Source organism: Papio anubis, chromosome 7, assembly GCF_008728515.1.
Source record: "Papio anubis isolate 15944 chromosome 7, Panubis1.0, whole genome shotgun sequence".
NCBI classification, from domain to species: domain Eukaryota; kingdom Metazoa; phylum Chordata; class Mammalia; order Primates; family Cercopithecidae; genus Papio; species Papio anubis.
The window spans coordinates 33,685,740-33,709,557 of NC_044982.1; the positions used below are offsets into that span (position 1 = coordinate 33,685,740).

The 23,818-nt window shown below is 49.8% G+C and overlaps 2 protein-coding genes, 1 non-coding gene and 1 pseudogene across 20 annotated transcripts in view; 2 read left to right on the forward strand and 2 right to left on the reverse strand.

Moving 5' to 3' along the window:
- ZFYVE1 (zinc finger FYVE-type containing 1) overlaps window positions 1-9,166 on the forward strand; it is a 59,078-nt gene extending 49,912 nt beyond the window's left edge. For 6 of the 7 annotated variants that reach the window (XM_003902009.3, XM_009211893.4, XM_031668011.1 and 3 more), the window contains 6 exons: window positions 105-202; window positions 295-412; window positions 2,917-3,087; window positions 3,669-3,849; window positions 4,446-4,559; window positions 7,500-9,166. In XM_003902009.3, coding sequence (XP_003902058.1) covers window positions 105-202; window positions 295-412; window positions 2,917-3,087; window positions 3,669-3,849; window positions 4,446-4,559; window positions 7,500-7,732 — 915 coding nt within the window. In that variant the 3' untranslated portion in view covers window positions 7,733-9,166. The remainder of the gene's footprint in view (window positions 1-104; window positions 203-294; window positions 413-2,916; window positions 3,088-3,668; window positions 3,850-4,445; window positions 4,560-7,499) is intronic. The other variant, XM_021941359.1, reaches the window with a different exon arrangement.
- Window positions 9,167-14,245: 5,079 nt separating this feature from the next.
- Window positions 14,246-14,763, forward strand: LOC108587048 (annotated as a pseudogene).
- A 542-nt stretch (window positions 14,764-15,305) lies between these two features.
- On the reverse strand, window positions 15,306-15,377 carry TRNAC-GCA. Its single transcript has one exon. It is a non-coding gene; the product is annotated as a tRNA-Cys (tRNA).
- Window positions 15,378-15,961: 584 nt separating this feature from the next.
- The window catches only part of DCAF4 (DDB1 and CUL4 associated factor 4), a 34,688-nt gene continuing 26,831 nt past the window's right edge, over window positions 15,962-23,818 (reverse strand). For 5 of the 12 annotated variants that reach the window (XM_021941356.2, XM_021941352.2, XM_021941357.2 and 2 more), the window contains 3 exons: window positions 23,388-23,561; window positions 22,602-22,716; window positions 19,492-20,504 (listed from right to left, as the gene is read on the reverse strand). In XM_021941356.2, coding sequence (XP_021797048.1) covers window positions 20,311-20,504; window positions 22,602-22,716; window positions 23,388-23,561 — 483 coding nt within the window. In that variant the 3' untranslated portion in view covers window positions 19,492-20,310. Of the gene's footprint in view, window positions 17,817-19,491; window positions 20,505-22,071; window positions 22,222-22,601; window positions 22,717-23,387; window positions 23,562-23,818 lie in introns of those variants that run through there. The other 7 variants (XM_021941350.2, XM_021941349.2, XM_021941351.2 and 4 more) reach the window with 5 other exon arrangements.

Below are 23,818 nucleotides of genomic sequence, written 5' to 3' on the forward strand. Positions count from 1 at the left end.
TTGAGCCCAGGAGTTTGCGACCAGCCTGGGCTGGTAAAACTCTGTCTATTAAAACAAACAAACAAAAGACAAACAATAAGCTAGCAGAGTGTTTCCTGTTTCAGGCCTGCTATGAGAGAGGCGAGGAAGTCAGTGTAGTGCCCAAAACATCTGCCTCCACTGACTCCCCCTGGATGGGTCTCGCAAAATATGCCTGGTCTGGGTGAGTTTAAACAACATGGCTAAAGGTTTTCTGGTGTGTTTGTCTCCCCAGGCACCTGGCTGGGTAACCGTATTGATTTGCCTTTCTTGTAGGTATGTGATCGAATGTCCTAACTGTGGCGTGGTCTATCGTAGTCGGCAGTACTGGTTTGGAAACCAAGATCCTGTGGATACGGTGGTGCGGACAGAGATTGTGCACGTGTGGCCTGGAGTAAGAACTGTTGGATTTCTCTGTTTTTCTTTTTTCTTTTTTTTTTTTTTTTTTTTGAGACGGAGTCTCGCTCTGTCGCCCAGGCTGGAGTGCAGTGACCGGATCTCGGCTCACTGCAAGCTCCACCTCCCGGGTTCCCGCCATTCTCCTGCCTCAGCCTCCCGAGTAGCTGGGACTACAGGCGCCCGCCGAGGTCCCGGGCCAGGTACCCGGCTAGTTTTTTGTATTTTTAGTAGGGACGGGGTTTCACCGTGTTAGCCAGGATGGTCTCGATCTCCTGACCTCGGGATCCGCCCGCCTCGGCCTCCCAAAGTGCTGGGATTACAGGCTTGAGCCACCGCGCCCGGCCTTCTCTGTTTTTCTTTATCTCGTGTCGTTCAGTTTTTCATGTGTGTAGAAAACTGGAGCCGGCTTAAAATTAAGGTTAGCCATGAATTTCAGAATGTTGGTGGTTTAGAATGGCATGATCTGGAGAGCTTTTTTGTTCTCTAGACCTTTAATTGTTTTTATTTCTTCTTGCATATATATTAGAAGTACAACTTTAAATGAAATAAACCAAAAATCTATAGTTTTACTCCTTTGGCAAATAAAACATTTTCCATGTTCTACTCGTTCATTTTCTATATGTGTATGTTTTTCTAGATGCGAATAGAATTTACATGCCTTTTTCCTGCTTTTTTTCTCATAACGCGATTTTATTTAGTTTTATTTGCACCTTTTTAAAAAAATCATTAAAATGCTAGTGACCATTTTTGTGTAAAAAAGCCATTTTTTTGTTTTAGGAAATTTTCTTGAAGTATATTCTAAGAAGTGGGATTCCTATAGACCCTTAATCTTTTTTTTTTTTTTTTTTTTGAGACGGAGTTTTGCTCTTGTTCCCCAGGCTGGAGTACAGTGGTGAGATCTTGGCTCACTGCAATCTCCACCTCCCGAGTTCAAGTGATTCTCCTGCCTCAGCTTCCCAAGTCGCTGGGATTACAGGCATGACCACTGCACCCGGCTAATTTTGTATTTTCAGTGGAGATGGGGTTTCTCCATGTTGGTCAGGCTGGTTTCAAACTCCCAACCTCAGGTGATCCGCCCACCTCGGCCTCCCAAAGTGCTGGGGTTACAGGCATGAGCCACGGTGCCCGGCCTAATGATTATTTTTTAATTTGATTTTTGAATTCCAGATGTCAGAAATATAAATCTGTTTATGAGGCAGTGATATCATGCTTTCATTCTGCATTAAATCACTGTTCACACTTAGCATTGTCCATAAATCACAACAAATCCAAAACCTTTTCCTTTCATGCGAAAAAGACAAGTGATTTTCCCTGAGGGACTTATTTGACTCTGCGACATTGTCCTCGCTGGGTGATTCCTGAAGCCACCGTTCAGCCTAGTCCTACCTGCAGGTCCCCTCCTGAGCTTTCCTGGATCCTATAGGTACCATAAAACTGAAGATTTCCTTATTTTTCTCCTCCTTTTTCTGATTTTCAGGCCCACTGAAATCTGTTATTGTATAGTAGTCTCATTATTGGAGCCCACCTCCTTGGCATAATGGTTTATGCCATTCTGTCCCAAGGATTTAACATGGCCTTATAGTGCGAAAGTAAAGGTGGTAAGATAGTTTATATTCCAGGAAAACAGGACTGCAGTAATTTACTGTCAGGTCACATTCCTCACAGTCCTTGAAGTTAGGAGGATACAGATGTCTTCCCTGCTGTTTGTTTGCTGGTTCATTCCTTCCTTCATTTATTCATTATTTCAGCATACATTGTTGTGTACCTTATGCCCAGCATTGAGCTACTATGCAAAATACAAAAATGAAAAAGAGTTATTGTCAGGCAGTTCAGAGTTTAACAGGGAGTCAGATACATAAATGGATATTGTACTTAGACACACAGAAATAGGATTCCTAGAGATGTCCAAGTATTAGAAGAACTGAGAGGAAAGATTCTTAACTAAGCCTGCGGTGGGGGGCCTCCTGGAGGAGGTGTCATCTCCCATATTATATGGGCTTAGTAAGTCCTGAATTGAACAGCTACACATCAAATCTTTTTTTTTTTTTTTTTTTGAGATGGAGTTCCCCGCTTCTGTCATTTCCAGGCTGGGAGTGCAGTGGGCGCCGCATCTCAGCTCACTGCAAGCCCGCCTCTCCTCGGGTTCACGCTTATTCTCCTGCCTCAGCCTCCCGTAGCTGGGACTACAGGCTCTCGCCCATGCCTGGCTAATTTTTTTTTTTTGTATTTTAGTAGAGACGGGTTTCTCACTGCAGTCTGATGGTCTCGACCTCCTGACCTCGTGACCCGCCTGTCTCGGCCTCCCATACACATCAGATCTTATGGTCGCTTTGGAGAGAATAAAGCCAGAGGGATTCCTGGTGTGTCTCCGTTCTTCCCTGCCAGGGAGTTAATGGTTCTGAGTTGGCCACAGTGAGAGTGCAACTCACCAAACATCCCTCTTCCTCCTTCCTTTCACTCCCTTCTCAGAGCATGATGGAAGCCTGCTTTTCATTTCAGACTGATGGGTTTCTGAAGGACAACAACAATGCTGCCCAGCGCCTGTTGGACGGGATGAACTTCATGGCTCAGTCAGTGTCTGAGCTTAGCCTTGGACCCACCAAGGCTGTGACTTCCTGGCTGACAGACCAGATCGCCCCTGCCTACTGGAGGCCCAACTCCCAGATTCTGGTATGGTGTGGCAGGATGCCCCTCCACCCCTGGCACAGCCCATCCTGCCTAATGCCGCTTTGCCCTGTGCTAAGCTTATTCTGTGAGGGAGATGCAAACATTTTCTGCCAGTGCCGTGAGCTCTGTGAGTACTGGGAAGGGGAGGAGTCGTTGAGGCAGCCGGTTTTCTCTTTGTCCATTGATTTCCCTTCGTGTTTTCCTGCAAGTATTTTCTGTTTGGTGAGTTTTAGTTTCCTTGTGTGTGACGACCAGTGAATATTGCTTAGATATGTGAGAATCTGGAGGAAAAGGGGTCTTTAGGGGTTATTTAGGGTCATCCTCAGCTTGACCCATTAATGCTACAGCATCCATAGCAAGAGAGCACCCAGCTTCAACCCAGACACTTAGTGAAAGGAAACTCACTGCCCAGCAAGGCTTCCTTTTCGCTCTCAGATAACGCGTTACTAGAAAGCTTTTGTCCTTGCTGAGCTAACACCACCTGCCTTAGTTTCTGCTTGCTCCGGGGTCTTGTTGACTTTCTCAGCTGAGCAGACATGGACCATACCTCCCTGCCTCTGTGTTTTGTTTTGGGCTTGGAACAGAGCTGCAACAAGTGTGCGACGTCCTTTAAAGATAACGACACTAAGCATCACTGCCGAGCCTGTGGGGAGGGCTTCTGTGACGGCTGCTCATCAAAGACCCGGCCAGTGCCTGAGCGGGGCTGGGGCCCTGCGCCGGTGCGGGTGTGTGACAACTGCTACGAAGCCAGGAATGTCCAGTTAGGTAACGTGGGGCCTGGGAGCTGCAGGGGTGGAGGGGAGAACCTCCCTCCTTGGCCCTGGGTGCTAAGAACTGGATATCCAGACACCCTAATCCCGCTCCTACCCACATCTCCCTTGTGAGAGCACTTCTGGTCTCGGCCAGTCAGCCTCTACGCTCCTTGTTAACAGCGTCCTGTGGGTGCTGTTCCTCAGGGGCTCGAACCTGTCCTGTGTTCTCAGCTGCAGAGGTGCTTCTGGGAGAAGGGAATGCACACATAGCGACTGAGTTCTGAAAAGGCTGCAGTGTTTACCAGAGATGGTTTAGACCAGTCTTCTCCTTTGAGAAGGTTCTAGTTTTTGCTCCTAGAACCTTTCTGCCTTAATTTAAAAGAAGGGTGATAAAGGAGCCCCGGAAGGTTGCAGATAAAGGACTAACAGATGTCATCTAATTTCAGGGTCTGGGCCGACCTGACCCACAGCGCAGACCCTTGCCATAGTTGCAGGACAGCACAGTGGTGTCTGGGATCAGAATCCAGAAGCGTTCTGCTGTTGGTCCCTGAGTTTTCCATTTGGGAGAGGACTTAGAGGTGACAGCTTTTCCTTTATTATTGTCTACAGCTATTACTGAGGCGCAGGTGGACGATGAAGGTGGGACACTCATTGCGCGGAAGGTGGGCGAAGCCGTGCAGAGCACTCTGGGAGCTGTGGTGACGGCCATTGACATACCACTAGGTGGGCCTGCCAGTGCTTCTCTTGGGTGTAGCGGATGTGGGTTGCGGGGTTTCGGGTGCCCTGGGCTCTCACTTTGTAGAGGCTTGCCAACCTATATTGAGATGGGCGGTAAGGAATCAATTACACAACGCCACACATTTGCTTACTTCTGCTGAATGCCTTAGTAGTTTCATGTTTATTCCTGGAGGCCATATTCTCTTACAGCATCTAGTGCTGTGTAACAAGCTACCTTAAAATGTAAAGGCTTAAAACAACCATTTTTGATGTCTTTGTAGGTCTAGAAGTCAGGAAGGGTAATTATTCAGCTTCAGGTGGCATTGCCTCTAGTTACTACCTGATATTCCAGGGTGGCAGCTGGAGTGGTCTGGTCTCAAGGGTCCAAGCTGACCTCACTTACAAGCTGGGTGCTTTGGCAGGGACAGTTAGGTTGTGTGTAGCAGAGCCTCACCCGCTCTGTGTATCCTCTGGGCCTCTTCAGTGGTTCCTTTGGCACTTCTTAAGTGATGTCAGGGTTCCAGGAGCTAATGTTTCAAGAGACAGAAAGTGGAAGCTGCCCATCTCTCTCTCTCTTTTTTTTTTTTCGAGATGGAGTCTCACTCTGTCACCCAGGCTGGAGTGTAGTGGTGCGATCTTGGCTCACTGCAACCTTCGCCTTCTGGGTTCAAGCGATTCTCCTACCTCAGCCCCCTGAGCAGCTGGGATTACAGGCACGTGCCACCATGCCCAGCTAATTTTTGTATTTTTAGCAGAGACGGGGCTTCACCATGTTGACCACACTGGTCCCAAACTCTGAACTCAAGTCATCCACTCACCTCTGCCTCCCAAAGTGCTGGGATTACAGGCGTGAGACACTGCGCCCGGCTGAAGCTGCGCATCTCTTAAGGCCTAGGACTGCAGACGGGCACTTCTGCTGTCATCTCCTGGAGTCTGCTGCGGTCACAGGGCTTGCCTAGATTCAAGGGGAGGGGCAGGAGTGTCAAAGATGGAAAGTGGGTCAAAGATTCTATGGCTGTCTTTAATCTGTCACACTAGCCAGACTGTTAGTAGTTTAAGATTTAAAATAGCTGGCTGGGCGCTGTGGCTCAGGCCTGTAATCCCAGCACTTTGGGAGGCCGAGGCAGGCGGATCATGAGGTCAGGAGATCCAGACCATCCTGGCTAACACGGTGAAACCCCGTCTCTACTAAAAATACAAAAAAATTAGCTGGGTGTGGTGGCGGGCGCCTATACTCCCAGCTACTCGGGAGGCTGAGGCAGGAGAATGGCGTGAACCCGGGAGGCAGAGCTTGCAGTGAGCTGAGATGGCGCCACTGCACTCCAGCCTGGACAACAGAGCGAGACTCCATCTCAAAAAAAAAAAAAAGATAGCTCCCCAGCCCTGGATGTGAGAGGGGTCTTTGTATTCAGGATGGCGAGGTGGAGAGGGAGGGAAATCAACCAGTGCATGGCGGGCTTAGGCAAGACTGGCCAGGCCTGGGACAGCGTGGCACATCGTAGGGGAGCAAGCAAAAGTGGGTAGTGATGAAAATGGCCTGGAGCAGATTTCCTCGTTGCGGCTCACAAAGTGAGTAGATGATGTAGGAACTGCTGGATTTGCCCAAGCTTAAATCTCAGGTTGCGTCTGTCCTCAGGGGTACCTGGGAGAGGCAAGGACTGTCCTTGGCACAGAAGGCACAGCATAGCCTGCTGGCTGTCCTTACCAAGTGCTCCCATCCTGAGCGCCCACAGGGTGTTGAGTACCAGGCCAGTATGTCAGGCATGTTCTTTCTTCTCATCCTCATCACAGCTCTTGAAGGTGGGTTGTTAAAGATGAGTAAGCCCCTGAGAGGTTAGCTAACCTTTCTTTCTTTCTTTCTTTTTTTTTTTGAGACTGACTCTCGTTCTTTTGTCCAGGTTGGAGTGCAGTGACGTGATCTTGGCTCACTGCAACCTCCACCTCCCAGGTTTAAGCCATTCTCATGCCTCAGGCTCCCAAGTAGCTGGGGTTACACCACCATGCCCGGCTAATTTTTGTGTTTTTAGTAGAGACAGAGTTTCACCATGTTGGCCAGACTGGTCTCGAACTGCTGACCTCGAGTGGTCCGCCCACCTCTGCCTCCCAAAGTGCTGGGATTATAGTTGTGAGCCACCATGCCCAGCGTTAGCTAACCTTTCTTAATCCAGCAGCTGATTAACCTGATCTCAATAGAACTGGAATTTGAGTGTCTGACTCCAGAGCCCAGGCTTCCTTATAGTTCTTCCAGGGGTTCTTAGCGTGGCTGCCCCTTCAGTTTACAAAGAGGGCTTCAAAGATATATAAGTATCAAGGAGCTGGGTATGGGAGTGCATGCCTATAATCCCAGCTACTTGGGAGGCTCAGGCAGGAGGGTCCCTTGAGTCCCAGGAATTTGAGACCAGCCCTGTCACACAAGAGAAAGAAAGGGCACGGTGGCTCATGCCTATAATCTTAGGCCTACAATCCCAGCACTTTGGGAAGCTGAGATGGTCAGATCACTTGAGGCCAGGAGTTCGAGACCAGCCTGGACAACATGGTGAAACCCTGTCTCTACAAAAATCAGCCAGGTGTGGTGGTGCACGCCTACAGTCCCAGCTACTTGGGAGGCTGAGGTGCGAGGATTGTTTGAACCCAGGAGGTAGAGGTTGTGAGCTGAAATCGTGCTACTGCACTCCAACCTGGGCAACAGAATGAGACTCTGATTCCAAAAAACTTTTAAAAATGAGAAAAAAGGAAAAGGGAAAATCAGTGCCTATGCTACAGCCCCAAAGACTCTGATCTGGATATGAGTGGCAGAGCCTGGGCATCTGCATTATTAAAAAGCTCTGTCAGCGGTTCTGTGTGCAGTTGGGATTATAAGCCAGTAAGCATCTGAGGATGCCCTCTTCCTAGTTGGGCCTTGGGGTATTGGGCTTTGGGTGTCCTGACCATTGTTCCCTGCTACAGGTCTGGTCAAGGACGCGGCCAGGCCTGCGTACTGGGTGCCTGACCATGAAATCCTGCACTGCCACAACTGCCGGAAGGAGTTCAGCATCAAGCTCTCCAAGCACCACTGCCGGGCCTGCGGACAGGGCTTCTGTGACGAGTGCTCCCACGACCGCCGGGCTGTCCCTTCTCGTGGCTGGGACCATCCCGTCCGAGTCTGCTTCAACTGCAATAAAAAGCCCGGTGACCTTTAACCCCAGCCCCCTCTCCAAGTCCTTCACAATTCCTTAGGTTCTCAGGGTTAGAAACAGTCTCGCGAGGTAGGCCCTCCTCCCGGTCACCTGCTGTGGTGTGTGTCCTCTCCTCTCCGCATCCCAGGGCCACTTTCCCTTAATGGAGGTGAGCCTGGCGGCAGGCCCGAAGGCATGAACCCCTCAGGGCAGGGGACTGAGCAACTCAACACAAAGGGGAATGAACCTGAATCTGTTGCATTTATTTCAGTTAAAAATAATGAATATATATGTGTATATATCTCTCTCATATATACATATGAAAGGCACTCGGGGCATATCGAGGCTGCTGCTGGCTGCGAAGACGTCACACAGTGGCCCCTGCACAGGGTGAGGTGGCATTGGCAGCACGTCTTCCTCACGAGCCGAGCCAGGTCCACGGCCACCGCGTGGCTGGCCCCTTCCTCTGCTGCTGTCGGAGCCTTGGAAGCCTCTGCTGTCCTTGGCTCTTCCCTCCATGCCTGTCAGCTGCCTGGGGAGTGAGCCTCCCAGGTCCTTCCTGTCTGAAACGGCCTGAAGGGAATGCTCCCTGGGTCTCCTGGGAGTCGAATCCCAATTCTCGGCTTAAGCCTGTTTTAGTCAGAGACCACCCAACTTAGTGTGCAGGTCACCAGAGTGGGTGGAGGGTCAGAGGTCGGGTCTTCAGCCCTGAGAAGTGGAAATGCAGGGGCTGTGCTGTCACTGGTCCCCCAGGGGATGGCAAGGAAGGAACTGAGCCTTCCCCAGCAGGGCTTCCTGCCCCGACGCTTCTTTCTCCACTCGGCTTTTCCCAAGAGGCGGCACCCAGCTCCTCAATCGAAGCACCCGCCTCCCCCACCTCAGCCCCCTCAAGCCCACTGTCTGCTTCTGAGTGTCGCACTAGGATTTTCATTGCTTATTTTAAAGTGTCTTAATCCTTTGTTCCCCGACACATAACCCCTCTAGCTCTCGGAGGGGCGATCATGAGAAACCTTCCAGGGAAACAGAGCACAGGATGGACTGTTAGTTGTTTTTAAAAGTCTATATATAATTTCAACAGATCATAAAGAAAAAATTTATCTCTTTGGTCCTTGCAAGAGAAGTCAAAGGAACTTTTGTTTCTCCTCAAGAGCCTGGACATCTCTGTCTGTCGTGACTGGAAAGAGCCCGTTGTGCTGAAATCTGTCATCATGGTGGGTTTGATCTTCAGTGGCCAAACATGAAGAATTAAAGTGTAATTCTTGACTGAACTGGTGGATGGGTTGAGCTTTAGGGAAGCGTATGGCGGTCATTCCTGGCGCGCGTATCGGTGTGACATGAGCCCTGGAGTGTGTCGTCCCTCTCAGCCCTGCTCCTTCTGCCTCCTGGGGCCCAGTGACTGGGGCCCTGCTCTAGAACTGTGTACCATCCAATTCGCCATCATAAAGGAATCTTCCTGCATCTCGACTGTGCTGGCTCTTTCCTCTCATTCCATCAGTGCCTTCTGGCCACCGTCTCTCTCCAGCTGATGGTGGCTTTCGAAGCAGAGGCCAAGGAAGTGGCGTGTTTCTAGGGGGGTAATATTTTACCTGCAAATACTGCAGTCTATTACTCTGACAAGTAAAACGTTTTCAAAACCGTAGCCAGCCAGGCGTGGTGGCTCATGCCTGTCATCTCAGCACTTTGGGAAGCCGAGGTGGGGGGAATCACTTTAGGTCAGGAGTTCGAGACCAGCCTGAGCAACATGTAGAAACCCCGTCTCTACTAAAAATACGAAAAATTAGTTGAGTGTGGTGACGCATGCCTGTAGTCCCAGCTACTCAGGAGGTTGAGGCAGGGGAATTGCTTGAACCCAGGAGGTGGAGGTTGTGCTGAGCTGAGATTGCACCATTGCACTCTAGCCTGGGCAACAAGAGTGAAACTGTTAAAACAAACAAACACCATAGCCAAGTACCCCTAAACCATGATCCTGTGGAGTGGATGTCAGTCTCATGACCACAGCCTGTTGTCCCCAGCCCTTTGCTAGATAGCATGCCCCACCCGGACCAGAGCTTTGAGCTTGTCATGAATATTCCTTTATGTGGGGAAGGCAATAGCTTACGGTCATGGAATTCTCTGTAGTGACTAGAGGGCCCCCACATTCTCACTCATTACTTATCCTGTACTTAGAGCTGTTCCTCAGACCTTTCTGCAACCGGGGTCACCCGGCAGACCCCCTTTCTACAGCCGTGGCATTGGCTGAGCAAGGCTCAGCGGTAGCGGTTTCACAGCTTGGGTTCTCCGGGTTACAATCTGGCAGCTGTCGTGTCAGGGTCTGTTGAGGAATCCTCTCGCACAGTAGAAGAGATGGGGTATTAGTCCTGATTTTCACTCCCCGGGTTTAAAATACATAGTCCTGGCTAGGCGCGGTCACTCATGCCTGTAATCCCCGCATTTTGGGAGGCCAAGGTGGGCAGATCACTTAAACCCAGGAGTTCGAGACCAGCCTGGGTGACGTGGTGAGTGAACCCTGTCCCTACCAAGAAAACCAACCCCTTCCCGCAAAAAAGCTGGGTGTGGCAGCACACGCCTGTAATTCCAGCTACTCGGGAGGCTGAGGTAGGAGGATTGCTTGAGCCTCAGCGATGCCCCAGTACTCCAGCCTGGGTGACAGAGTGAGACCCTGTCTCAACAAGATTGAACTATTATACATCTATACTTCAGCTTGATTTTCTCAAACAATGCTGCATAACCAATCAGCACCCAGATTAAGAAACAGAACCTGGCTGTCCTCCAAGAACTCCTGGCCCCTCCCCCACCAGGAGTAACCACTGTCCTGACATGTAGTAACAGAGTTTCGTCCCCCTCCTTTTCAGGGGAGCCACGTAAAGGCTTTTAATCACTTTCTGGTTTTAAAGACTTGCTCATAGGTAGAGACAGTTGTTGAACATATCCCCGAGGGCTGTGACTGGAGATTGCAACTTGTGGCTGATGATGACACAGTCTCCTGGTCAGTGAGACCGAGTGGGATCCTTCCACATCCCTTGGGTTTAACTGCTGATTTATTTGGGAACTGGAAGAGCAAAGGGAACCAGCATTTAGGTGCCTGTTACGTGCCTTGCACTATGCTAGGAGCTTTACATGGTTAATTCTCACAACCACACTGGAGGTCCGCAGTAGGGTTCTTGTCTTACAGCCGAAGACACTGGCTCCTGAGGATCAGAACCCAGTGTTGCCGGGCACACTCCAAGCTGGCCTGAGTCCAGGCAGCCCCAGACCCCTTCTATCACTGTCGCACTGTAGAGCTTCTCCCCGTTTTCCTTCCCCTTCACGGCTTGTGAGTTCTTTCGCATTTCCAGGTAAAGTCAGTATCTTCTCCTTAGGAGGAAAGGTAAGAATCAAGGTACCTGCTAGTGTGGTCAGCAAGCTTAGCGTTGATCATTTCCATTGGCCTTGGATATTCTCGTGGCTGAGGGCAGTAACACTTTTTCACTAAAAGCAACTTTATCTTTCACTAAAAAGACTCACTGGCTGAGAGATTAAGCAACTTGATCTAGCCTGTAACACGAGCTAAGCTTCCAATTTTTTTTTTTTTTTTTTTTTTTTTTTTTTTAGTTTTACAGGGATGGGGTTTTGCCATGTTGCCCAGGCTGGTCTTGAACTCCTGGCTCAAGCAATCTGCTGCCTTGGCCTCCCAAAGTGCAGGGGATACAGGCATGAGCCACTGCTTCTGGCCAGCTTCCAATTGTTTTAAAAAAAAAAATCTGATTTAATGTTAATTTTGCAGCTATATTTGCATTTTCCATTTCAGACCCACCACCATTAGGGAGAGACAATGGAACCTACAATCGTAGTCTTGTAATTATTCTCATCATGAAAAAGATGTTTTAGTTACTGTACAAAATCTGAGCATATTCTAACCCCTGACTCTTAAATTGCACCTGGTATAATTATTTTTTTTTAATGTACTTTGGAAATCATCACATACTCATGAACGCTAAAGCCTATAGGGTATGGGGTTTTATGGGATTAGATAATCTGTAATTTAGTGATAGGCTCATCTGACCAGAGCCGTCTTTGACACTACCATTTGTAGACAGCGGGACCTGGAGTCCTTCAGTACATGATGCTGTACTGAGGGACTTATCCACTGCCACTTTTTCAACGGCCATCTTAAACTGGCCATACCCTTAACTCTAGCCAGAATCTCTCTGACGCTCTGCCATTATCCTTAGATAACTCCATTTCATGTCCAAAGGTACTGGAACTCGGCTGGGCACGGTGGCTCGTGCCTATAATCCCAGCACTTTGGGAGGCTGAGGTGGGAGGTTCACTTGAGGCCAGGAGCTTGAGACCAGCCTGGGCAACATAGCAAGTCCCTGTCTCTATGAAAACAAACACAAAAATATTGCAACACAAGCAGAGCCTGAATGGATTTCCCATCCACCACGGCAACTCAGTTCTGACTGCCCTGGACTACCAGGAGCATTTGTGTCTGCGCACCTTTGCTCAGATTATGGCATCTACAGAGAATACCCTTTTCGGTATTGCAACAGCTGCTCTTGTTCACGTGAAGCCAAGAGTGCAAGCAGGCAGGCAGGTAGTAGGAGCAAGCAGGGAGACGTGAGCAAACATATGATAGCCAGGCCCAGGTCAGAAGGTACCGTGGGAGGCAGAGGCAGTGAGTCTTAAGGAAAGAGGGAGAAAAGGGGAAACTGTTGAACTGAACCCAAAAAGATCTTAAATGTCCAGAGGAACAGTAAGAAGCCCATTCTCCCCAACATAAGGGGCCTAATAGAGTCTTGAACTTCAGGAGGAGCCCCAGCTGGCTCTGCTGCATGTATCAGCAGACGGCTTTGGGCAAATCACTCTCTTGAGATTCAGTCTTTTCTTCCGTAAAGTGTGGAAATTTACTTCCTAGGGTTGTCGGAATGAAAACAAAATCATGCTGGCAAAACACAAAATGGTTCATCTATCTTAACAAGTGTCTACTTGTGTCAAGTGCTGGGGAAACGGAACTTCCCTGAGGGGTCTTTTATGCTGAGCCTTAAAAGTTGGATTTTTCTGGACGAAAAGGAGTTGGGTGGCTCGAGTAGAGGCCCGGGCGTGTGGGGGACAGGCTTGAAACGTGGTGTCCCGAGAGCACCAGGTGTGAGGCAGAGATGGCGCAAGAGGATGGAGAGGCATATGAAGTCAGATCACAAAAGGCCACACTATCTGAGGCACAGGAAGCCATCGAAAGCAAAGATCTAGAAAGATCATTCCTGTGACAGTACAGTGGATGGACTGGAGAGGACACACTTAGAGTGGGACCAGAGCCTTTTAGCAACATGTACAAATGAAGAAATCAAGAAGAAATGGGTTTAGCCTGAAATTGTTTGTGGGGATGGTTAGGTGGAAGATTTAGACCAAGACAGATCTAGGGTTGACAGGTAATAGGGAGGGGCTGACTTGGTCTTAGATGAAGGATGCTGCTGTGTGAGGAACCTTGTTGGGGACACCTAGGAGGCTGGCAGTACCCTCCAAACCATGTTGGGCCAGTTGGAGTGTAGGGTGTCCACAGCAACATGGGACAGGAGGCAGTATTTATTTGTTGGCTTTTTTTTTTTTTTTTTTTTGAAGATGGAGTTCTCACTCTGTTGCCCAGGCTGGAGTGCAGTGGTGCGATCTCGGCTCACTGCAACCTCCGTCTCCAGGGCTCAAAGGATTCTCCTGCCTCAGCCCCCTGAGTAGCTGGGATTACAGGCATGGACCACCACGCCTGGCTAATTTTTGTATTTTCAGTAGACACGGCGGGGTTTCACCATGTTGGTCAGGTTGGTCTTGAACTCCTGACCTCAAGTGATCTGCCCGCCTTGGCCTCCCAAAGTGTTGGGATTACAGGCGTGAGCCACCGCACCCAGCCAGTATTTGTGGGCATTTTTGATAACCAGTGTGAGCCATTCATTGTTGTCACTAGAAGGCTGTAAGTAAGCAAACACTGAGCTAGTTAGCAAGGGGTCTGTCACAGCTCCGTGCTGCCGTCACAATCACCTGCTCATTTGCTACCTTTCATTGTCACCTGGGGAGGAGGGCAAAATGGAAAATCCTTCAAGGTCAGGCATGATGGCTCACCCTGTAATCCCAGTGCTTTGGGACGCCAAAGTGAGTGGATGGTGTGAGGCCAGGAGTTCTAGACCAGCCTGAGCAACATGGCAAAATCCTGTCTCTACAAAAATACCCCCAAATCTCAAAAATCAGCTCGGTGTGGTGGCACACGCCTGTAATCCCAGCTACTCAGGAGACTGAGGTGGGAGAATTGCTTGAGCCTGGGAGGTCAAGGCTGCAGTGAGCCAAGATCACGCCGGCTGTACTCTAGCCTGGGCGACAGAGTGAGACCTTGTCAAAAAAAAAAAAAAAAAGAAAAATGCTCAGAGACTGTAACATATTAATCTTTATGACATCAATAGTATCAAGCAAACTGGCCAAAATGCTTATTCAACGTCTTGGCCAAGTTTAACCCCTTTTCATGCAACCTAGACATTTTAGGTGCAGTGAGTGTTAACCAAGAACCAACTGCTGCTCTTTACCCGCCGCCACTGAGTCGCGGAGGCAGAGGCTCAGGTGTGTTCAAGAATCACCTTCCTCCCTAACCCACCGCCATGGCCCAGGAAGGCATCACTGCTGGAGGTGTCATGGACCTTAACACTGCTTTACAAGAGGCCCTGAAGGCTGCCCTCATCCACGATGGCCTAGCACGTGGAATTCGAGAAGCTGCCAAAGCCTTAGAAAAGTGCTGGGCCCATCCTCGTGTGCTGTCCCGAACTGTGATGAGCCTGCCTATGTGGCTGGTGAAGGCCCTTGGTGCTGAACACCAGATCACCCAAATTAAGGTTGATGACAAGAAACTAGGGGAAGGAGTGGACCACTGTAAAACTGACAGGGAAAACCCATAAAGTGGCTGGTTGCAGTTGTGTAGTGTTAAGGACCATGGCAAAGGATGTCATCAAAAAGTTGTTTGAGATGGAGTCTCTCTGTCACCCAGGCTGGAGTGCAGTGGCATGATCTCGGCTCACTGTAGCCTCTGCCTCCTGGTTGCAAGCAATTCTCCTGCCTCAGCTTCCCAAGTAGCTGGGATTATAGACGCGCACCACCATGCCTGGCTAATTTGTGTATTTTTAGTAGAGACGGGGAGTGGGGCGGGTTTCGCCATGTGGCTCAGCTGGTCTTGAACTCTTGAACTCAAGTGATCCACCCAATTCGGCCTCCCAAAGTGCTGGGATTATAGGCGTGAGCCACCGCGCCTGGCCCTTCTTTCGTGTTTTAATTCAAGGGAACTTTGCATGTACTAAGTTTTCAAAAATATATGTTGAAGGAACATTTATATATATACTTCGACACACACCCGATGGCCAAATTGTGTTCGCAGCTCTCAGACTTATTCACAGATTTAGAATCTCCCCAGGGACTTGGTCTTAATGGAATACAAAGGAGGTCCTAAAGGGGCTTTTTGTTCTAGTGGTCAGCTGGAATGTGGGAGGAACAATTTCAACACAAGAGCAAGCTGAAAGTTCCTTTATCTTCTGGTAACACTGTGGCTGACAGTATTTACTTTTAAATGGAAGTGAGAAAACATCCGGGAAGGGGGCACCCGGATTTGAACCGGGGACCTCTTGATCTGCAGTCAAATGCTCTACCCCTGAGCTATACCCCCTTCACCTGCTGAGCACTCCTTCCTTGTCCACTTATGGTGACTCAATACAATCAAGTTCCACCCACACTAGAGTTCTGGCAAGCTTTGTGTTCTAAAGCCCCACCTTCTTAATTATCCATCATCTGCTTTGGCTTTTCCCTTGGCCACCAATAAACTGAAAGAGAATACTTGAAAAATGACATCCTGGGCTGGGCACGGTGGCTCACGCCCATAATCCCAGCACTTTGGGAGGCTGAGGTGAGGTCAGGAGTTTGAGACCAGCCTGACCAACATAGCGAAACCCCATTGCCGCTAAAAATACAAAAAAATTAGGTGGGCGTGGTGGCAGGCGCCTGTAATCCCAGCTACTGGGGAGGCTGAGGCAGGAGAATTGCTTGAACTCTGGGAGGCGGAGGTTGCAGTGAGCTGAAATCACACCACTGTACTCCAGGCTGGGCTAAAAGTGAGAGTCTCTCTATCTATATATAAAGTGTGTGTGCGTGTGTGTGTGTGTGTGTGTGTGTGTGTGTGTGTTTTGTAAAGATAGGGTTTCTGCATGTTGCCCAGGCTGATTTCAAGGGATCCACCTGCCTGAGCTCAAGCAATCCTCCCCTCTCAGCCTCACTTCAGCCTCCCAAAGTACTGGGATTACAGGCATTAACCACGAAGCTTGGCTTTTGCTCTGTTCTTGATGGAACAATAGCCAGCTCTGACCTGGGGCTCTGCTCTTAGCTGGGCAAGTGCTTTATTGAGGTTGAGTAGTATGGCTCCTCCTTATCCCACTGGCAGGGGAGAACTGAAGCCCCTCCTTTCAAACCTGGCACTCGTTGGTATGGAGTGCAAGGGCATAGGCCCGAGAAGCCCTTTCTCCCCTCATCACCTTTCCAGGGGGAAGAGAAGCCAAGAATAGAGCTGGCTCCTTCCTCCAATCTCAGGGAAGAAACAGCACACTTGGAGACACAAATTTTTTTCATGTAAAGTAACATTGAGAGTTCATCTAAACATCTGTCTTAGAAATTCAGGTTGAGGGCTATGAAGGGAAGAGATGCTGGTAGAACAGAGGGAGGTAGGTGATCTCTCCAAAGATGGATGTGCTCCGGCAGAGACCTGGGGTGTTCCCGCGGTAGTCAAACCTCCCACTGAACCCACTGACCGGTTTCAGACCAGCACTGCAGTGGTCATGCGCAGTCCCCTGCTGGAGAGGATGCCCTTGGGGGCGAGGAGAGAGGCCTGAGCCTGCATTCAGTCCACCTCTTGGCTTCCCCATTCCCCTGGGTGTGGTATGGGATGCCAACCAGGCGTAGTCACTGCATTCCCCATGCCCACAGCCGAACATGCAATCCTCAAATGTCCCGAGCCTCTGGGTTGAAAAGCCAAGGGCTGGTAAGGTTGAGGGACAGGCTTCCTAGAAATAAAACCCCACAACAGGAATAATTGCGGGGAGACTGTGAACGGTTTGTGCTGGGACAGGAGGGGTCAGAAATTCTGGGCTTGGGCTTGGCAGAGCTGGGCTTTCTCCCACGAGAAATGAGAAAAATGTCACCCTTGTCTCTGACCCATGTGGAAAAAATGGATGGGCTCAAAATCAATTGGACCAAATGTACAAAGGATCATGCGACTAGAGGAGTGGCCCAGGATGGTGGAGCTGGGCTGGGAGGAGGGTTTACTCTATTAGAAAAATCTCTCCCAACTCTTTCCCGTTGTTGTTCATCTGGGCCCGGAAAATGAGCAGGACACAGCAGTGAGGGAAACAGGGGCTTCAGAATTGGGAAGAGTGAAGAGTGGAATCTTAATCCCAGCTCAGCCCTTCTCGCCAAACCACTTTAACTCAAGAAACTTGTTTCCCAAACTGTGCTGTGGGGTTAGTGTGAGGGTGAGAAGCACCTTACAAATGGCTCATGTCTGTGATGTCAGCACTTTGGGAGGCTGAGGCCAGAGGAGCACTGGAGCCTAGGAGTTCAAGACCAGCCTGGGCAACATAGGGAGACTCCATCTCTACAAAAAACAAAAAATTAACTGAATGTGGTGGTACACCCTGTGGGCCCAACTGCTCAGAAGGCTGAGGTGGGAGGACTGCCCAAGCCCAGGAGGTCAAGACTGCAGTGAGTCGTAACTGTGCTACTGCAATTCATGCAGTCCAGCTTGGGCGACAGAGTGAGACCATGTCTCAAAAAATACAGGGCGGGGGGGCTGACATACAGTGGGTGCTTATTAGCTAATATCAGGCAGCACTGTGGCACCATCTGCTTGTGTATGTGAAGAAAAGCTGGAAGGATGCAGTCCCTGGGCCTCTTCCCCTCAACCAGGCTTCGCTATGGCCTAGGAACCATGATGAGGCTGGAAATGGAGGCAGCACGTGCCTGTCCCTACCCAACTTCTCCTGTTGAGGTATCTCTGTCCTTTCCCGAAGATGTGGATGTAATCTACTATCCAGCCATCCCTTCCTGTACCGCCATGATCCTGAAAGTGGGGAAGAGAATACAGAAGACTGTCAGCCACCCACAGTGCTGAGAGGGCACAGTACAAACTGCCCTGGGGTTTGCTGGTGGGAGAGGGAAGAAGTCACAGCCTTAGGTAACTCAGGCGGACAGATTAAATATATTTAAGAACCGAGCCAGGTGCGGTGGCTCAGGCCTGCAATCCCAGCACTTTGGGAGGCTGAGGCAGGTGGATCACCTGAGGTCAGGAGTTTGAGACCAGCGTGACCAACATGGAGAAACCCCGTCTCTACTAAAAATACAAAAAAATTAGCTGGGCATGGTGGTACATGCCTGTAATGCCAGCTACTCAGGAAGGCTGAGGCAGGAGAATCGCTTGAACCCGGGAGGCAGAGGGTGCAGTGAGCCGAGATGGCGCCACTGCACTCCAGCCTGGGCAACGAGAGCGAAACTCCATCTCAAAACAAAAAAACAAAAACCAAACAAACAAAGCAGGCTGGGCACAGTGGCTCACACCTATAATCCCAGCACTTTAGGAGGCTGAGGCAAGAGGGCCACTTGAACCCAGAAGTTTCAGACAGCCTAGGTAACAAGGCCAGACCCATCTCTACAAAAAAATAAAAAAAGTAACTGCCAGGTGTGGTGGCACACGCCTGTAGTCCCAGCTACTCAGAAGGCTGAGACTGCAGGATCGCTTGAGCCCAGTAGTTTGAGGCTGCAGTGAGCTGTGATCATGCCACTGCACTTTCAGTCTGGGTGACAGAGAGTGGGACTCTTGTCTCAAAAAAGAAAATTAAAAGGCTTTTTCAAAATGTGTACACCAGATTATTTTCAAGCCTTTAAACACTCAGGTTCTTCCTTTCTCCCTCCCCAGACTGTGGTTCCTTCCGTCGTAAAATTACATGAGTTGATGCCAGGTGTGATGGCTCATGCCTATAGTCCCAGCACTTTGGGAGGCCGAGACGGGCAGATCACTTGAGCTCAAGAGTTCAAGACCAGCCTGGGTAACACTGTGAAACCCTGTCTCTGTAATCCCCGCTACTCAAGAGGCTGAAGTGGGAGGATCCCTTGAATACGTAAGGTAGAGGTTGCAGTAAGCCAAAACCGTGCCACCGCATTCCAGCCAGGGTGACAGAATAAGACCCTGTCTCAAAAAAAAAAAAAAAAAAAAATTTGGTTCTCTATAGAATACGTTGTATTAGTCAGGGTACTGGCAGGAAATGGATGGAACATTCAAGTGGCTGAGAGTCTACCTAGTGAGGCATCCTGGGCCAGCAACAGTGAGGTGTGATGACCAGCTGTAGGTCTGAAGGGACAAATGGAGAGTTGTTGGAACCCGGCTCTCTGAGCACTTTCCAATAGAAGTGGTGGGTTTTAGTTACAGCCACCCATAGCCCAGCCAGAAGGGAGTCGGGGAACCAGCGATCCCACCTCCCTCTTCTCTTGCCCTCTGTGTTCTGCTGCTGCTTCCCACGGGCTGAACCTACCTGGCTGCTGCGAGCCAGGGAACCCTGACCTAGTCCAGAGGTGAGTCTCTTGGGCATGCACAGAGCAGGGTGGAGATGGAGAGATGATGAGGGCAGAGTGGGTCTGGAGGGGCCCAGGGAAGCTCTCCAGGAAGGCTATGAAAGCTGGTCCCAGCAGCCCAAGCTTCATGATCTCCTGAGTCATTCACAGAAGCACACGTCACACCATGATTCTTTTCTTGGTTTATTGTTTGGTAGAAAAACAGGCTCTTTAACACTGAATAAACATCTCACAAACCGTCGCTCCTAGACTGCAAAAAGTCAAAACCGATTCACTTTGACGCCAGGCCCTTGAATCTGACATTCAAGTCACTGTAATAGAAACCAGAGCTGCTGTACCTTAGAGGTGCTTCAACAAAGGTATGTTTAGGACTGTTTAAAACTCCTAGCATGTAAGAAGATCCATCTTTCCTTCCAATGCCTTTGGATAATAACAGGAGAATCCCGGAGATCTGCTGTTGAGTTTGAGAAGGCCAAGTTTAAGGATTCCAAACTCCAGCCTTCAATATTTCTGCAGGGACTTAGAGAAGTAACCTCCCCATCCTCTCCCGCTGGCTTCCCCAAGTACAGATGCAGGTCGTCCTGGGACCCAGGCACCGAGGGCTCAAACCATCTCACCGTCTCATCGCTGGGCTTCTCCAATGGGCTCTTGGTGGAAGAAGCTTTTAGTTTTTGCCAATCTTCAGTCCTTAGAAAAGTCTTTTTTTGTTAAGAAAAGGTAGGGAGGGTTAACTAAGTTCTAAGAATTCAATAAGAAAAGGAAATAGGTACCTTTTATGAAAAGGACTTCCAAGCTCTCTGAGCCAGCAATTTAACTCAAATAACTTTCCTGAGTGTCTCCACACGGAACGTTCGGCACTTTTCTCCTAGCAGCCAGAGGATGGGAGCTGTGTACACTGTCACTTAAAACGCCCTCATCAGATGCAGTAAAAAGTTACGCTTTCCTCCCGTAAGTCAAATCCACACAGCTCTGGGCTGTACCCTGCAGAATTAGCTGTAGGAGTAACAGTAAAGGTCCTGCCCGACAGCCATGAGCAGCCCCGGCGCGCCCCGGGAGCCCCCCAGCCGCGACGAGAAGGCCACACTGGGAATGTCGGCCTTGGAGGCAGGGTACGGGGAGGGTATGGTTCTGAGTAGGTGGGCATCGTGGAGGCTCCAGATTCTCGTGTAGCAGTCCTGGCCCACTAGGAAAGAGGAAAGACACATGGCAGGCTAGTGAGAGAATGCAAAGGAAAACTCACCTACATGTGGACATGGCTTCTCAAGATTCCTCAGGGCTGTGATTTCATGTGAGCCAAAACACAAACTCATTAACAGACAGCATTTCTATGGATAACGCAAGTCTCCCTGTTGTGCTAGAACAATGACAAGATGCCCTGGTTGGCTGTGTGATGCCACGAGTGGCTTGGAGGTATCCTGGCTAATGTCTGGGGATTCTGCTGCTCCTGACGTCACGGAATGTTCAAGTGTGAGCGCAGCCCACCTGGTCCAGATGACATGCAACTGATTTCTCCCATTTTTTAGGGACAAGGTCTTGTTCTGTCGCCCAGGCTGGGGTGCAGTGGTGCAATCAGGGCTCACTGCAGCCTTGAACTCCTGAGTTACCTCAGCCTCCTGAGTTAACTGGGACTACAAGTGTGTGCCACCATGCCTAATTTTTTTTTTTTTTTTTGAGATAGGGTCTTGTTATGTTGCCCCGGCTGGTCCTAAACTCCCAGACTCAAGCTTCCTAAGTGCTAGAATTATAGCTACCACGTCTGGCCTGATCTTTTCATGATATAGTAAAAGATCTGTCAAAGTCATTACATCCTGGGGATGGACTAGGTTGACAACTCTCCCCACAGCTCTTTCTGGTTTAACGCTTCAGTTCCTAAGACGAGTTTCAGTCTTCAGGGCTCCAGTTCTGAGGACTGTGACACACAACAGCATGGATTACAGCAGCCCAGAAACATGATATATACTACTGGAGAACTTCAGCAGAAGAGGACAGGCCTTGGGCAGTCATGGATTTCACATTTGTGATTCTGATCACTTGTGTGACTCTAAGACCAGAAGTGCTACCTTGGCTGAAGCTGAATCCCGGCTGCAGTTTATTACTGCAGCTGACGACTACCTGCATCTGCCTTTCAGCAAGGCTGAGCTCTCTCTATCATCCAGCTCACAGGAGCTCTTCTGCGATAAAAATAGGTGAAAAATCGATTTACAAAGGAAGCGAAGTCCTGGTGTTGATGAGAATAGTAAATAAGTCTAAGAACGTTCTTACAAAGTGATGCTTCCTAGCCACAAAAATGCTCCATGGGGAATAAGCCCTTTCTATAGGAATACCAGTAGAAGTGGTTCATGAAGACTGAGAACACATTCTGTAGTGTCAGGGGCCACTATTTCAGGGTGAAAGCACTGAGCCTGCACACTGTCTGATTACGCTATAGCCACTATCATCTGTAATCAATTGGTAACTCCCTTCCCAGGGGCTTAGTGGCCAGCCAGCTGCTCCTAATCTGCAGATTGTGGAGCCACAGGGATGGTATAAAGGGGCCATGAATCTTTTTTATTTATTTATTTATTTATTTATTTGGAGATGGAGTTTCGCTCTGTCACCAGGCTGGAGTACAGTGGCGCAATCTTGGCTCACTGTAACCTCCGACTTCCTGGTCCAAGCAATTCTCCTGCTTCAGACTCCCGAGTAGCTGGGATTACAGGCAGGTGCCACCATGCCCAGTTAGTTTTTGTATTTTAGTAGTAATGGGGTTTCACCATGCTGGCCAGGATGGTCTCAATCTCGTGGCCTCGTGATCCGCCCTCCTTGGCCTCCCACAGTGTTGGGATTACGGGCGTGAGCCACCGCGCCAAGCCGGGGCCAAGAATCTTTACAATGACCGTAACTTCTTTTCTCAGCATCCTCTGGTGGAAATGCGAGTAGAGACAACAGGGAGCCCATGTTTTTGGGTAAGATAGCTGCGTGGTGGGATACTGCTGGCCTGATGAAATCCACGCAAACTCCAAACCCAGGCTCCCCAGCATCCCCCACCTGCCTGTTTCTGAAGTGAAGTTTGCCCACTGACATGGGACGAGGCTGTCCACCTGGTGGACATTTATTTACACTGTGGATTACTAATATATCCAATTCTACTTCCCTCCTAGTCTCCCCACCCAAATGTCCACACTCCCCTCGATTCAGTTCTGTTTTGGGGTAACTTTTCCCTATGCTGCTGAAGTTGCTGGGATCGCCCCTGAGAGACAGTATTTGATGGGGTGGAATTTCCCCATCCTTCCTCAAGTACCTGCCACAAGGATTCCTTCTTCCTCGTGCACATGCAGGGGCAGGTAGGCATACTCATTCACGTGGCCTTCGTACTGCCTTATGCACTTAGTGGTCCTCAGGTCCCACAGCTTGATCTGTGGAAAGAAGCACCAGGAGCCATCAGAGAGGGGCCAGGAGGTACCACGGTGGTCCCCAAGTGCGAAGCCAGGAAAGCAAGGTGGTCTCCAGTGGCCTGTGCAGGTCATGAAGATCTCCATCTCGAATTCCTGAGCCTTGGAGTCCATCAAAAGCATGTAACCAGGTCGGGCGTGGTGGCTCACGTCTGTAATCCCAACACTTTGGGAGGCCAAGGTGGGCAGATCATGAGGTCAGGAGTTTGAGATCAGCCTGACCAACATGGTGAAACCCCGTCTCTACTAAAAATACAAAAATTATCCGGGTGCCTGCAATCTCAGCTACTCAGGAGGCTGAGGCAGGAGAATCGCTTGAACCTGAGAGATGGAGGTTGCAGTGAGCCGAGATTGCACCATTGCACTCCAGCCTGGGCAACACAGCAAGACTTCGTCGCAAAAAAAAAAAAAAAAAAGGTACACAACCAAAGAATCCTTTTCACTTTTGTTCACATCAGATTAGGCTCATATGGGCAACAAAGCAGTCCCCAGGCAGGGCCAACAAATCACTTGGTCTTCAGTGAACTTCCCTTGCCTGGGGTCTCGGTATGAGGACCTCTTCAGCAGAACCCTTTCACCCGGCAGGTCTCTGGGCCACGAGACTCTGTGGCCTGAGAAAGTTCATGATCCCCTACCTTTCCAGCCATGTCTGATGCCATCAGGTATTGCTCATCTTGGAGGATCCGCACAGAGGTCACTGCTGAGTCATGAAACAGGCGGGTGGCCTTCCACCCCTTGCCTTGATTTCCACAACGCAGATCAATGGCAAAGATTTCCCCAGAGCGGCAGCCATTAAACAGCAGAGGAACCTGTGGAAAGAGGGCCTGCTTGGTCCTGGCTACCATGACCTCCCTCTGAGGCTGGGCAGGGCAGGTCCTCCTGCTATAACCCCTCTTCCAGCCTCTGGGTCGGATGGTGTGATCAGACACATGCTGGTCAGGGTTTGGGTCTCAATGGAGTTGGAAGGGAGGATGATTCCTTGTTAGTGGCTAGAAGAACCAGACCCCACGTGTCCTCCTCATGGGCAGCATAGAGGTCCTAGGAGCTGCCTGCTCCCCGCCCCCCC